Raw genomic sequence first — 14,668 nt, forward strand, 5'->3', positions numbered from 1 at the left:
GGCGCCTTGACGTCGAGTTGCGGACACCAGCCCGTTACACTAAGTACCAAGTACATTAAAAGTAACTTTTAAAACAAGAAACACAGCTAAAAATAAAACTTACTGTCAAAACTACTGCTTTTGTAAATATTGTTGCACAGAATGGTCCGATTAAAGTAAAAAATTTAAGAACTTGACCATCACCACCCTGAAATTCTGTAATGTCCCTGGCGTTTCTGCGTATTTTGGTCAATGACACTGTGGGCTGGATAATTTCTTCATCGTTTCGTGATCTTATATATGGGTATAACTTGAACTCCTAAAATAGGATTTTTATGAATATTACAAAATGGCTAGACGTTACATCACACATTTGCATTGGACACAATATTATTTCTCATAAAGGAAGTATTTATATGAATATCGAGGCCATAGTATGTGCTCAAACACTTAATACTAAAGTCACTAAAATACCGATAAAAATACTGTTTGTGATTACAGAATATTGGCACAGTTTTTCTACTCTATACACTTCGTTTGCTCTATGTAAGGTTTAAACCATTTATAGGTAAATACGGCATAAGGTTTTTTTTTTGATAAAAATAGCAATTAAGTAAAAAATCTGAAAACACCTGGGGGACTACCGTACCTCTTAAAACAATATTACTTTAACCTTACATTGACTTTTCGTATCATAGCGCGCTTAAAGTAAGCTTATTGTAATGTTAAAAGTATGATGTTTTATTGGCAGCTTTGTGATTAAAGTGATTATTCATTCAGTCAGTTCGTACCATGACGCGACGTTAACATTAAAGTAATGTTGCTCTTATGTCAAATTTGGCAATTTTAAAATAGTTACACGGATGCAATGGAAACAATATTATTTTCAGTTTTATTGTCTAAATATTGATTTGCAATGATTAAAAGTTAAGTTGAACTTATTTATTTACATATATCTCTTCAATGTTTTGTTTATTTTTTATTTAATAGCACATAGGAAATAATTTATCGTTAAATAAAAATACGCGATGTTCATTTCGTAAAATTAAGACAGGGCCATCTGTATGCTCCTTGGCGAAGCTAACAGTTGACACTAGACTATAATTCCGAATTCACAACGTGACTATCAAGACTCGGCTTGTTTTATTTATTTTTCTTCATGAAAATGCGGAAAAATTATTGTAAAAACAACGTAATTTTAATAGATTTTATTATTACATACATTTCTTTTTTTAACAGTCAAAATTCTCTGAATGTAAATAACATTAAGTACTTAAATATTATACTACGATAAGACGATTCAGAACATCAAAGAAGAAAGAGATGGCATTATATAGTTCACATAGAGTCATCTCTTTCCTATTTTTAGTAAGGAATAGACAATATTGGAAAATTATAAAGAAAAATCATTCGTTCTTTCAATCACTTTTGAAATAATACATTACTTGGTTGACAGGTTCGTCATGGTACGAATATGAGCAATATTGTAATAAGCTTACTTTAAGCTTACATTAAAATAAGATTGTTTTTGGAAAGGTTATGGTAGGCCCCCAGTAATCACCGGTTTCTACAAGTAACATATTCGTGGTTTGACCCCACTCATGATACTGAATATCTTTCCCTAAGGTACCTTGATTCATTGTGCTAACTTCGTTTTGTTTTGGAAAGAGAAAAGGATATTTCGCGAAATTGATATGGGACCTTAGTGAAACTTACCTCAGTGCCACAAGTAGAAGAACCAACCAATGAAATTTGAACTGTACTTTTTACTAACAAATAAAATTTATTTACCAACCTGCTAACAGATTGACTGCATGTTTGTAGTTAATGCGTGAAGTCGTAATCAACTTCATGCAGTCAAGTTCATAACGACTTAACGCATTAACTGCATGAAGTTGAAACCGTCTTCATGCAGTCGAGATCGACTTCATGCAGTTAATGCGTGAAATCGTTATCAACTTCATGCAGTAACGGCATGTAGTCGAGGTCTCGGCCGCATGAAGTTTATTACGACTTCACTCATTAACTGCAAACATGCAGTCAATCTGTTAGCAAACCTTAGCAAACAACCACGTCAATTATCTGGATTCAAACTATAGAATTCCCTGTATTGTATCTGAGCTACTATATTAACACTGGTGTACTAATCATACACACAGATATAAACCAACTCAAGAAAAAAAACTTCGTTTCTCGAACACGGGACCTTCTCACCTATCGCGTATAGTGCGTAACGCTGATCCATCGAGGTCGTTAATTGATAAAATGTAGTTATAAGATGATAGCAAAGTCGATTTCAAGGAAAATTCAGATATCACTCCAATGATAAGTAAAAGATATCGAGTAAGCATGTGCACGGAACGCGGACAGGTCGCGGCGGCGGCGGGGGGCAGTGGCGGGTGCCGACTGCGTGTAGCGTGACGACACGGAAATGCAGGCCGGTTAGAAATCTGTTATTGCCACGTAATTGCACAAACGCATGTTGTCACAAAAACATGCCAGATCAACAATAGAACTTTATTTTTAATTCATAAATTAGCTAGTTTAACAGAGTACCCGCCGCGTGTTACTTTGTTTCAGTCGAAGTTTTCGTAAATCACAAAAAAAAATTTGCCTACGTAACATAAAGATTGGGTTATTAAATTAACTTTAATTAATTAACACCATCAAACTAAAACGATTGATTCGTCTTCACATTACCAACGTGCAATTTACATATTGGCTTTGCATAGAAAACCATGCTGAAAATATATAAAAAAAATCTTATCGAGTCTTAGGTTTTCGCGATTGTTACACATAGGAAATGAAACTATGTCTCCGGATTTAAATCGCGTATATTTGTTTTTTCAAAAAAATCTTGTCAGAAAGGTTTCCTGCGAAATATACATGTTGTGTGTGACAGTGTTAATCACGGATGAGCTGCCAAAGCCCATAATACCTGTACGTTTTCAGTGTGACTGAGTACCGCTACCAGCTTTGTGTAATAGCAAAATACACAAAATAACCAAACTTGTACATAGATTTGACACTTTACTATCTTTAGTAGGAGTAGAGCTCTTGTGAAAGAGTGCGTCCAAGAAAGTTCTGCCATTTTACTTACTTCAGCCGCCAATCAGTAATGTGAGCATTACTGCGTTTCGTGTGGAAGGGCAAGGGTGCTGGTGAAATTACAGGCACATGAGACGGGCGCAGCGGCAGTGCCCCTCAGATCTTTGTGATTTAAAGCTCTGAGTGGCACTGCAACTGTTATGGACAGGCATGTGGCTTACCACCAGGCGCACGACTTGTTCGTCCCATCACTTGTTATAGTAAACAAAAGTGTTAACATAAACATTAACAACTTCGAAAATAATTTTCCGCAAGTTCTATAAACAACTTCGTTCTAAGGTTTCAACTTTATATAAAGCTTTCAACAACTTTGTCATTTAGACTAATTGTTAATTGCAAAGATTGGTTTTGTTAGGCTATAAAAACCTGAAGTATAATATAATCTGTTATTTCTCTTTCCATCAACTTTCTTAACAAATGCGTTCAATTAAAGCTAAGAAAATTGAATCGTACACCGGCTTCACAATATCACAAAGTCAAAATTAATTATTTATTTTTTTGTTATGAGCGTATACAGAAACTTCCCTGCTGTCCGGTAAAACAGTTAGCTAATTATCATTATGATGAATGATCGGTAAGGGATTTATTCGAAAACTTAACCGCTGCTTTCTTAATTGCCGCGTTTGCCATTTTTGTGTTGTGTACGTGTTGAGTCGATGTACGAAATCTGCAAACATTTTTGCAATTACACATCTGTGCCATACAATAGTAAACAATATTTCTATAACAAATAGTAACTTAATGTAATTATTTAACTTCAGGAACAGAAATCGTTAAACAATTGACAAGCCACTTTCATTGTCATCCATCTTCTGCCTTTCTTTATCTATCAGTCAGACTTACGCCACAAGCTTTGTTACGAAGTAAAATCCAACTCAGCTTCGGAAATTCAACTAGAGAAAGTCACTAATTACAACTGTACGCTGAATAATATAGACATAGAGACACGCAATGTGATTTAGATGTATCGAGCTTTCATTTACGGACAGACGCTCGTAGCTATTATTCAATAGATTCGACACATTCAAACAAGTTGCGGTTAGAAAACTATACCCCTCATTACTGATAGAAACCGTAAAACATCGAATAAAGAACTTGCCGATGATAATAGATACTCCAGAACTGTAATCGATTTCTACAGATAGCTATTTGTATCACAATCTAATGATGTTAGCGGTCTACAGCAAACATTTATTTTCAATGAGAGGTATCGACAATTTGCTGGCGAAAGTAAATTTTGCTGTTAAATTTCAAGTACAAAAGTTATTACTTGTTTCGTTTCCGACTCAGCGATAGCTTATCATTTTCTTCGACGATATAGACATTTCAAATTTCAAGAAGCTGTTGAATGAAATGAAAGTCGAATTACTTGGTAAAAGGAGAAATGAAGAAAACGAGTTTACTAGTTCCCTGATGAAAGATAACCTTGTTAGAACGTAACTAAGATTGAACTCGTGTTCATAGTAACCTCCCCTTGACACTCAAACTCTCAAGCCTTAAGCGGAAACGAATCATTCGCCGTATTTAATCAAGATATTAATAAGGCGTTACTCATTAATCAGTGCGACATAAGAGATACGTTCGTATATTAAAAGGTAACATTGTGATATTAAAGGCAATAGCCACGATCAGATATTTTATTTAAGGATTTCCTGTAGGTACACCCAAATATCCAATTTAGATATAATTTATATTATTATAATTTATTTTAGATAACATTAAAAAATATCTAAAATAATTAATTTTCGAAACAGCTTTTTTGCCTTAACTCCGAAATGCACGCGATCAAAACTATTTTACAGTATGATCGCATACGCCATTTTGCTTTGGGAAAATGCCTAGAGGCATTATTATTATTATATTTAGAATCTTTGTTATAGAGAAGCTGCAATTTACAAATTGGGCTCCAGAGTGTAGCTAAAAAACAACAAACCGTTTATGAAAATGTAATTTATGTTTTAAAAAAAACTTTAATCCTTTCACGAAAAATTGAGATGGACTATATATACAATACACAACTGAACTGGAGCTTGACAAGCGTTTCCACTCTCACAAACCTAATTTAAGTGCATATTATATAAAACATTAAAAATTAGCTTTTTATGAACTTTGAAAGTATTATGGAAAAATAATATAGAAAATGTTATTCATACAATTGCTGCTTAATTGGCTGATAGAACTCCCTCAGTGATTCGCTTAGCTATTTTAGGTATAACAACCTGCGGTATTTTAAAATGATCAATTTGAATAAATTAATGTCCCTGAATTTATAAAGAGCAATCCCAACACTTTTTTTACACGTTCTTCTCAGGGAAGACTGCCTTACGTGGTAGGACCAGCACAAGCCGATGGACGGCAAGGCAGAGAACATGAAATTTAATAATAATAATAATAATAACGCACACACTCATAGCCCGCACTAGGGAAACCCTGGGTGCCATGAACACTCACATAGACAACCACAAATTACATCTAAACTGACGAGAGAAATGTAGGTGCAGGCCTTACAAATATTTCTCGCGCCTCGGGAATCGAACCCGAGACCTCTGCGTGGCAGTTCAGAGTGATAACCGTTCGGCCACCGTGCACGGTAAAAACAGTTTACTTAGAAAAAGACAAAATTCTATTCATGAAGACAAATTTATTAAATCCAACAAAACGATCCTCTCCCTATAGACGCTAGAGAATAATTACTTGATAATAGTAAAAAAAGTCTCAAAAGTGTATTTTAGTTATAAGACAGAAATATTTAATCCAAGAGCAAATTAATTTACTTCGAGTCACAAAACCCCTCTAGATTCAACAAAATATTTATTTGTTATTAGATATCTCCTATTTTGATTTGAAAAAAAAAAAGAATGAAAAATTGAGAGGTACTTAATTATTTGACTGTAATATAAATGCTACAGCGGCAGAAAGCACTAACAATTCCAAATGTATGAGATGATTTTATACTATTAAAGTTAACAAGACGATAGCGCGATTCAGAGTACAACTAATGCCATCTAGCAGTGGCGTGATGGAACTAATTGCATGATAAAGTTGTGCTTGTTACAAGCGTAGCTTGATTTCATGCTGAAACCAAATTTCTTAAATTATGACTATAAATAACACCCTAACAAACTAGAGATACTACGTATGGTTTCTTTGGATAAATGACTGTTTATGATTTTTATAAAATTTTATTGAAATAAGGCATACATTTCAATGCTTTGAGACGCAGAGAGAAATGCACTGCGATACTCCGAGGTCGCTCCATTAAATAAAAATCTTTTATTTCGGACCACAGTAATCCATATAAATTAGTAGGTTAGTAACATAACAACTTATTACTATGTTAGTTATTAGGGTTAGTACAATTACATAACTAAAATTAATAAAATTAAAAATAAAATGAGACGGACCCGGCTGTCCAAGCGGCTCACCGAGACGCACGCAGTACATGTAATTCGGTGAACCTCTGGAAAACTGCTGCATCCATCCTGTTTGCAATTAGCTTTAGGATCTTGTTATTGCTTCCCCTCACCCTTTGTACCACCGCTGCAGACATTTTGCGCATGATGGCACAAAAATCCTTAACAGCAGCATCCGCAAACATGCCAGATGCGCTGCAGAAACGTGGAAGCCTCAACAAGACCCTAAAGGTATTATTATATTGGATTCGCAAGGCACTGTACGTTCTCTGTGTGAAATTAGACCACAGAGCACACGTGTAGAAACTTTGGCAGTATGCTCTGAAGAGCGTAAGTTTCACACCAATTGTACATCGCGTGAATCTGTGAGCCAACATATTGCCTCGAACCGACAGTGCCCTGCGCTCCCTCTCCATATCCTCATCCTCCATTGAAATTTATACCTTATTAGCATTGCAATAGTATAAAATATACATAGAGAAGTTCAATGTCCTCTGCTTTCCCGTCCGTTGATTTGCGCTGGCCCTCAGAGCCAATGCATAAAAAATTAAATGATTTCAAATATAGTTTGTTGACCCACTAAATAAAGATTTTTTGGATGCAAGTTTCGTAATACAGCCATTTTCCTATTAATAAATGAGGAGTGTCGGAACAAAAACTGACAAACCACATTTTGAGTTGTTTTTCTTTCTTTAATGCCAAACGGTAGTTTTTGTGCGTTTCTATAAATAAAATTTATCCAACCTGAACAGCAACAATTTTGGAGCAGAGCTGCTTGTGAAAGAGCTCGTCCAGGGAAATACTGCCGCCTTACCTATTTCTGTCGTCAAGTAGTAATGTGAGCATTACTCCGTTTCGGTTTTGAAGGGTAAGGGTGTTGATGAAATTACAAGCACATGGAACTTTTCCACTCATGGCTCAGGGTGATAGGCGCGGCGGCAGTGCCGCTCAGGTCTTTGCGACTTAACGCTCCGAGTGGCACTACAACCTGCTATGAACAGGCGTGTCGCTTGCCACCAGCCGCACGCCTTGTCTCATAAAAATAAAATATGTTTCCAATGCACGGATCTGAATACATTGCGACAAATCCATTCAATGAGAATAGACAAAATTAGAAGCGAAGCTCCTCAAATGATCTAACATAAGATTTCAGTTGCATACAGATATCTTTTAAAACGCAATCAAATATCAACCGTTGCGCAAATTTATCATTACTATTTAATGGAAATTCTCTTTTCCAAGCATCGATGTAACACGAAATTAGTTGATGCAATCGAAATAAAGCAAAAAGTGATCGGAGTTCTCTGTGGTGACGCAAGCCGGACAGACAATAATATGTCGAAGACATCAGCAATTTTACAGCTAGATGTATTGAGTCATTCTGTCATAGGAAGTTGACAAATACGATTTGTTATAAATTCTCGACATGTCAACTGTTTTCAATAGAAAAATTAAAGACTTTACCGACTAGACAATGCTCTTTTTTATTCACAGAAACAAGTCACAGGTCATAGAGCAAATGTTTCAGTTGCCCTTACTTGAATGGGTTGAAGAAATTTTCATAAAATGTTAAATACACAGATAGGTGGTTGTCAGCTTATCTATGTGTACATAACTTTCCCATGTAAGCGCGATAATATAATAGATTAGCTTACCGTGCAATTCAGACTAGGTGCGACACTAGTTAGCTAGCACTACAATGAACACGCACCGTTTTCCGCACTTTCTTTTTTGAAACTAGTACTTTTTTCATTCTTGCTCGTTATCACAATGTTGCTATTCGGTGCTCCAGATGAAAGGAATTTTAATGATTGTAATGCGTATCGCTTAAAGTAAGCCTGAAATTGAGTACAGACTTGTGGCACCCTGTGGTCAATAGAAATTGTGACTGAAGGTCATGTCATGGTGTACCAAGTGTTTCGTAAGCCCAATATGAACTGACAGCGATGACATTGCCAACTAGGTAGATAGGTTTTGCCACGGACACGCGAACTGTTGGGTACCTATAAAATGTTTAATATCGAGTGCACACGAACTGTATTAGCATCTATTTATGAGTTTTGGGCTACAGTAAATATCTTGAAATTAGTAAAGGTAGATAAAAAATATCCAAGAACACAGATTACTATTGAATGCCGTCCATACTAATACGATATAGCCTTGAACTTTTATCCGTATTCAAAAATTAACACTTTCAGGCTGAATGATAGTCACAAAAGAAAGTTCGAAAGGCAATTCACCCACATTCTAGTTATATTTCATCTTACAAAGAAGCTTAACTATTTGAATGCAAGCGGGCAAAAGCCGGCAACCCACAGCCGCAAGGTTGGGGGAACGTTCACGCGAGCGCGGGCTTGTCCCTGGTGCCCTGGTACCGACGGCTTCTACGCCTTCGACATGCGACCTCCGGGCTATAAAAATCGTTTATCTGCTTAGGTGTATCGACCCACACCGCCTTTTCATCACCGCGTCTATTAGCAAAATTTACGGACCTTTCCTTCCTTTGCAGTTTTAATTAAAATGAAATGACAACAAGATAGTCTAAAAATGGCATAGATTTGGTCATTATATGGTAAGCAATTAAGTTTCTCCTTTTACGTCTTCTTACTGTTTCCCATGCATATATGGTTAGCCAAATGACATCATATTGTGAAGGCGTTTGCATTCAATTAGCTAATTAGAGAAGTAAAGGAGGGGAATTATCGGCGTTTAATACCCAGTGGTATAGGCAAGTACAATACGATTTGTTGTAAAGCTGTAAGTTGGGTACAAAAAACTTTTATTTACGATCTCTTACGTGTAGTAGAAGCGTGAGAGACGAAACGATTACACTGCACAAGCATTACTTGAGCGCTGTATTTCGCGCAAATTAAATTGTGTCAGCTGCTTGCCCCACATCGCATTGTCTCGCGTGGGATCATGTTGTAGGTACTATTGTTCATCGGAGAAGCAGACTGTTGGCAAAATAGAAAATTCAGAACAATGAGGTGTTATTTTTCGACTTCCCGCGCTGAACCACTCGGAACCAGAGAGTGACAAGGCATACTGTATTTAACGGCTAATTATATGCATTCTAGTTAGCCGGATAAATGTTTTAAATTCACTGCGTCACGGTTATGCTGCTTTAGGCAACATTTTCCGCGTTGGTTTTCGAAACGCACCTAAATATTTCTAAAGTCAAAAATTGTGAATAGCCGTGAGTAATTATGAAGTTATCAGCGAGTCTGTCCGACGACAATCGAGGCACAATCAGTAATCCGGAGTTTCACTCCACTTTCCTGACTTCCTAAGAAATGTGCGTTAGTGCTCATAATAAATGTGATAACACATCAATGCTGCGGATAAGAAGCCGTGTTGCGCTGCGGGCTGTCATGAGATAACTTTAATATAATGCTGCATTTGTATTTAAATTTCAATTAAGATTTTGATTAGTGCCGCGGATATTTAAGTAAAGTAGGCAAACCCTTACAAAAGTGAGAGCTGTTCTAAGATATAAGAATACAGAGTATAAAAATTATAAAGGGCTCAAACACTGCAAATTAAAAAGTGTTACTAAATCGATAGATATAACACACCTTGCCTTACTTTGTCAAACTCGTATCTTATAAAGAGTGATTACTCAGGAGATGGCTAAACTTTCCATTTATTTTAAATTTCCAACAAAGGGTGTTAATTTGGATGCATTACTTTAAGAATAGCTAAAAGCCAGTGTGTGAATATGAAGGAAATGATTTGTGAAATCAGCCTGCAAAATTTGTATACACAATTCCCTTTTTTACATTTCGGTAATTTTGTGCTTTAAGATACGAGTTTGAGAAAGTAAGGCGACGATATGTGGTCTACATTTATAACATTTAAAATTCTTATGGGTGAACAAGGAAATTCGCATCCTAACCACAACTTAAAGGACTAGTTAACGTTGATTGCAGCTATATGCAATTGCTAATTTTTTTTTGGGTAGTTCAATATAGTGATGGCACGTAACGCGAAGTGGCCAGAACTCGCGCGGTACGACGACCGATGGCGCGTAACTAATAATACTAAGGACGAGTTGACTGCAAGCCATGCAATTTGCGCATTGAAATAAATGTGTATTTGCTTTACCATGACTTCTATAGAACAATAAATAGTCAAAAGAATGACGGTATCTGTTAAAACACTATTTGTGACGTTCTTCATTTACAAACGTCTTTGTGCGTAACAATAATTATATAGGACCAGACAATCCCAAGACTAACTCGGTCATAAAGAATCATGAACATAATTGAAATTAGTTCCGAAACAACAAGAAACAGTACTGGAGACATTTTAAGTATCGCAAATGTCGAAATGCGGCGGTATTTTTTTCCATCAGGTTGAGGTAAATTTGTAAAAAAAATCAAGACAATAATTTCATACTGAGCACGCACAACTCGTTACGCGTCCTAGAGAAACATGGTATCCCTAACGATTTTGGGACTTATGGAAAAAAGGGAGGCGGTTTTGAATTCAACCATAAGTAATTCAAGTGAAAGAGGTTAATTCAGCAAACTAGGGGAGGAGGAACTTTTGTGAACAGTTTTTTTAGTACTCTGTACTGGCTATTTATATTTTTTATTACTGGTGGATGAAAAGACAGCTGCGTGCTAGGGACACTGTGTAGCTCCGCCGCTACAGTAGATACCAAAATCTGTAGGGACACGGTGTGTTAATAAAACGTTTTGCTATCTTTACGTGGAGTAAGGCGTCAAGAACGCCTACGTTTCACACAGAATGCACCTAATGTTACATAACAGTCGACAGGAAAGGCGGGGCAAAGTTCAATCAACATTTTCTTGACAAAGTAATCCAGTGTAGGTATCCAGAAAAACGTACCGCAAATAGCTTAGGAGGTTCCCTGGAGAGCCAGTTACTTAATTAACTACTTTACATATAAATTGGTAGAGTCTATTTGGAACAAACCTAATCAACAGTAACTAAATGATACAGTCGTCAGGTTTACACCTGCGTGCAACTAATATTTATACAAAACTAATAGCAAAATCGCATAGGGTTGCACCATTGTATAAAGTCGATTAACTAAATACTATATTTAAAAGTGTTTTCACAAACTTTTTTCTTTATAATTTAGTTTTGAGAAACACCAACTAAACAGTGTATTATCACAAAATACATCATCCTTGGTTACATTGTGTTTCATTAAGTGAAATTGTGGTCAAGCTATTTTACATTAAAACATAGAGCATAGCTTTGTGTTACGAAGTTTTGTTGTGTAAATTAATACAAAGAAACCCTGAGATATTATAAACAATCTGCACTTGCTGAATACCGAGAACGCCAAATCCGTACATAGGTTTTGATTAAGAGAAATTGTAGTTTTAAAAGATAAATTAGTCTAGAAAGCTTTAAGAGCATTTAAATTTAAATTAGTATTCAAGTGAGTAGTATTTAATTTATAACCACAATAAATAAAGTTTTACATAAGGTAATTATTTATTAGAGGCTAATAAAAGTAAGTTAGGCAACATGTTATATTATAATTTATGTTATAAATAGAAAGAGAAACAGATCTTTGCATGTTGATGTTTTACTATGGAACACCAAGTTTTACAATAATTTCATGTGAATTGAAAATAAATACTCAATGTACACCTGCTGCCACCTTTGGGACGGCTCTGCCCAATACCAGTTAGCTGCCTTGGACTCGGTGGAGCGTAAAGCAAAGAGACTTATTAACAATAATCCTCTTGTGGAGTCGAAGCTCCAAAATCTCGATCATCGCAGAAAAGTAGCCTGCTTGTCGGTTTTCTATCGGATACATTTCGGGGAGTGTGCGCAGGAACTTTTCAATTTGGTTCCGCCCTCACCGTTCCTCCTTCGGTCGACTAGAAGGTCCGGAGCACTCCATTCTTATGTCGTTGATATTCCACCTATTCGCACTAAGCGCGTTGCCTCCTCCTTTCTGATGCGTACGGCAAAGGAATGGAATGCTCTACCGGCATATGTATTTCCCGAAAAGTACAATTTGGGGCTATTCAAGGCTAGAGTGAATAGGCATTTTTTAGGCAAACGCGTCCCATCGTCGGTCACATCGTCGCTTAACATCAGGTGAGATTGTGGCCAAGCGTGTGTCTATTATATATTAAAAAAAAAAAAAAAAAGTACAGTATAATTCTTAAGCATGAAACAAACAGAGTGCGAACGTGCCCGACCCGCATCGGCTCACTGTGTGTTTCATAGTTAGTAAGGAGATGATACCATTTTGCACATACCATGAATACCATTTCCCTTTATATTATTCCCAAAATGGGAAATCAATTGAGGTACAAAAAACATATTTTAGAAAATGAAATTGTTATTATTATAGATTATTTTGCAGATCTTTTAAGTATCAATAAGGTATGGTGATCACTACAATAGCTGGACAGTAATGACACAGCCAGTCATTTCAATAATTTAAAACTTCAGTAATTTTACTATTCCTGTGACAATATGTTTTTGTTACATATATGGATGTGCTAATTGTTTTGCTCTACAATTGAACTTCCAGTTTAATTGACCAATACATTAAGTATGGATTCATCACATGTGCAAAAGATAATGAGTAAGACTTTGAAAGTAGTAGCGAATAGAATCTTGCTAATAACTTAAGTGTTTGTTGTGTAGCATTTACCTAGGTCACATAAAATTTCACATTGTAGGCATTCTTGCAAATGAGAAATATTTTGTACTACTCATGGCAATTTTTATGTTATTACGTCTGAGCACACAGTGGTGCAGTGACTTGGGAATATTTTGTCTATAATTAGTGGCCCAAAAGGGTCAGTCCCGTATCGAACAAGTGTTTTGATTATAGTGGCCCTAGTCCTAGTCTATCAACCTCTTGGTTATGCTGGAAGGGCACTATAACCTGTACAAGCACCTAAGTTCAGTTCCTGATCCCCAGATCAGCCTGTTTGAAAGGTTGTCACAGAGCGTTGACACGGACTTCATCTGGTTCTCTAAAGGCTAGTAACTCCTCCCCATTACCATTACACACTACCATCCTCATTTTCCAGATAAGCACCACGTTGAATGTCTGGTGATAAGTGCCACGCCTACCCATAACAGTTGAAATGCCACTCAGACACAACGAGCTTCACTATGAGTCATAAAATTGACAGGTCTTATGTGCCTGATCACCCTTTACAACCCAAACGCAGTAATGGTCTCATTACTCAATGCTTAGCTGCAGAAGTATTGGGGGCAGAAATTATGTGGACAAACTCTTTTACTTGGAACTCTACTACTATTAGATAACAATACTAGGTATTGACCTAGCAGCCAAGTTTCTGCAACTTAAGGTCTGCGTGTGGTGTTTATTATTAGCAAATATTACAATGGTCTGACTCTTTAAATATCACTCAGTTTCCAGAGAAAGTAATTTTGGGTAACATTCACACTAGGAAAATAAACATAGTTCTTTGAGAAATTATTCTACTAGGTTATTGGAATAGTAGTAAACAAAATAATCATCATGATCATTAGCCTAATGTTTATACTTTTAAAGATTACTTATATACTTTAAATATTTGCTTTTACAAAAAGCAACGCAGTTTTGATATATATTTTACTCTTACAAAACTGTGCTGTACAATACTTAGTAAGTCTAAAATAGTATTATAATAATAATACTATTGTATTCAACATCAATTTTAAATTGTGCAATTAATTAATTATGGCCTCTGTTATTGTTATAAAGGTATGAAGAACATGCATTGCTAAACCTCCTGTAAAACCATCACACTGAGCAACAACTTGCATTCAATGATCTGCAATTTGCCGAGGCGTTAACAAAGGTAAAAGTACAGCAAAAACTTACCACATTATTGTAGTTGAAGGTTGCAGTGTCCGAAGCGAAGTACTCTCTATTCATCTTCTCCCCCATTACTACAGCTTATTTTCACTATTTTACCATTGTTTTGCCACAAACAGATTTCGTAAACGCTTCTAACATGTTTTAACAACAGGTTTTCGTTAAATTAAGGAAATTTCGACGGCCGATGGGAGCGTCCGTTTTAACATTGTCTTATTTAAGGATAAACATTTGTTCTACACTGTAAATTACTTTAGATCACTCGTATAATAACCATAGCTCGTAATTACTAGAATACAACAAAAGATTTATCTAAATTTTAGAATAAAAGGAA

General features: G+C 36.0%; 1 protein-coding gene across 4 annotated transcripts in view; it reads right to left on the minus strand.

The window, feature by feature from the left end:
• LOC113226763 overlaps positions 1-14,526 on the minus strand; it is a 100,770-nt gene extending 86,244 nt beyond the window's left edge. For all 4 annotated transcript variants that reach the window (XR_003310143.1, XR_003310142.1, XM_026459495.1 and 1 more), the window contains exon 1: positions 14,341-14,526. Coding sequence is in view for 2 of the 4 variants with exons in the window: in XM_026459495.1 (XP_026315280.1) it covers positions 14,341-14,406 (66 nt within the window). In the remaining 2 variants the exon portion in view is untranslated. The remainder of the gene's footprint in view (positions 1-14,340) is intronic.
• Positions 14,527-14,668: the final 142 nt, after the last annotated feature.

This window comes from Hyposmocoma kahamanoa, unplaced genomic scaffold, assembly GCF_003589595.1.
Source record: "Hyposmocoma kahamanoa isolate Upper Pololo Valley unplaced genomic scaffold, ASM358959v1 202, whole genome shotgun sequence".
NCBI lineage: Eukaryota > Metazoa > Arthropoda > Insecta > Lepidoptera > Cosmopterigidae > Hyposmocoma > Hyposmocoma kahamanoa.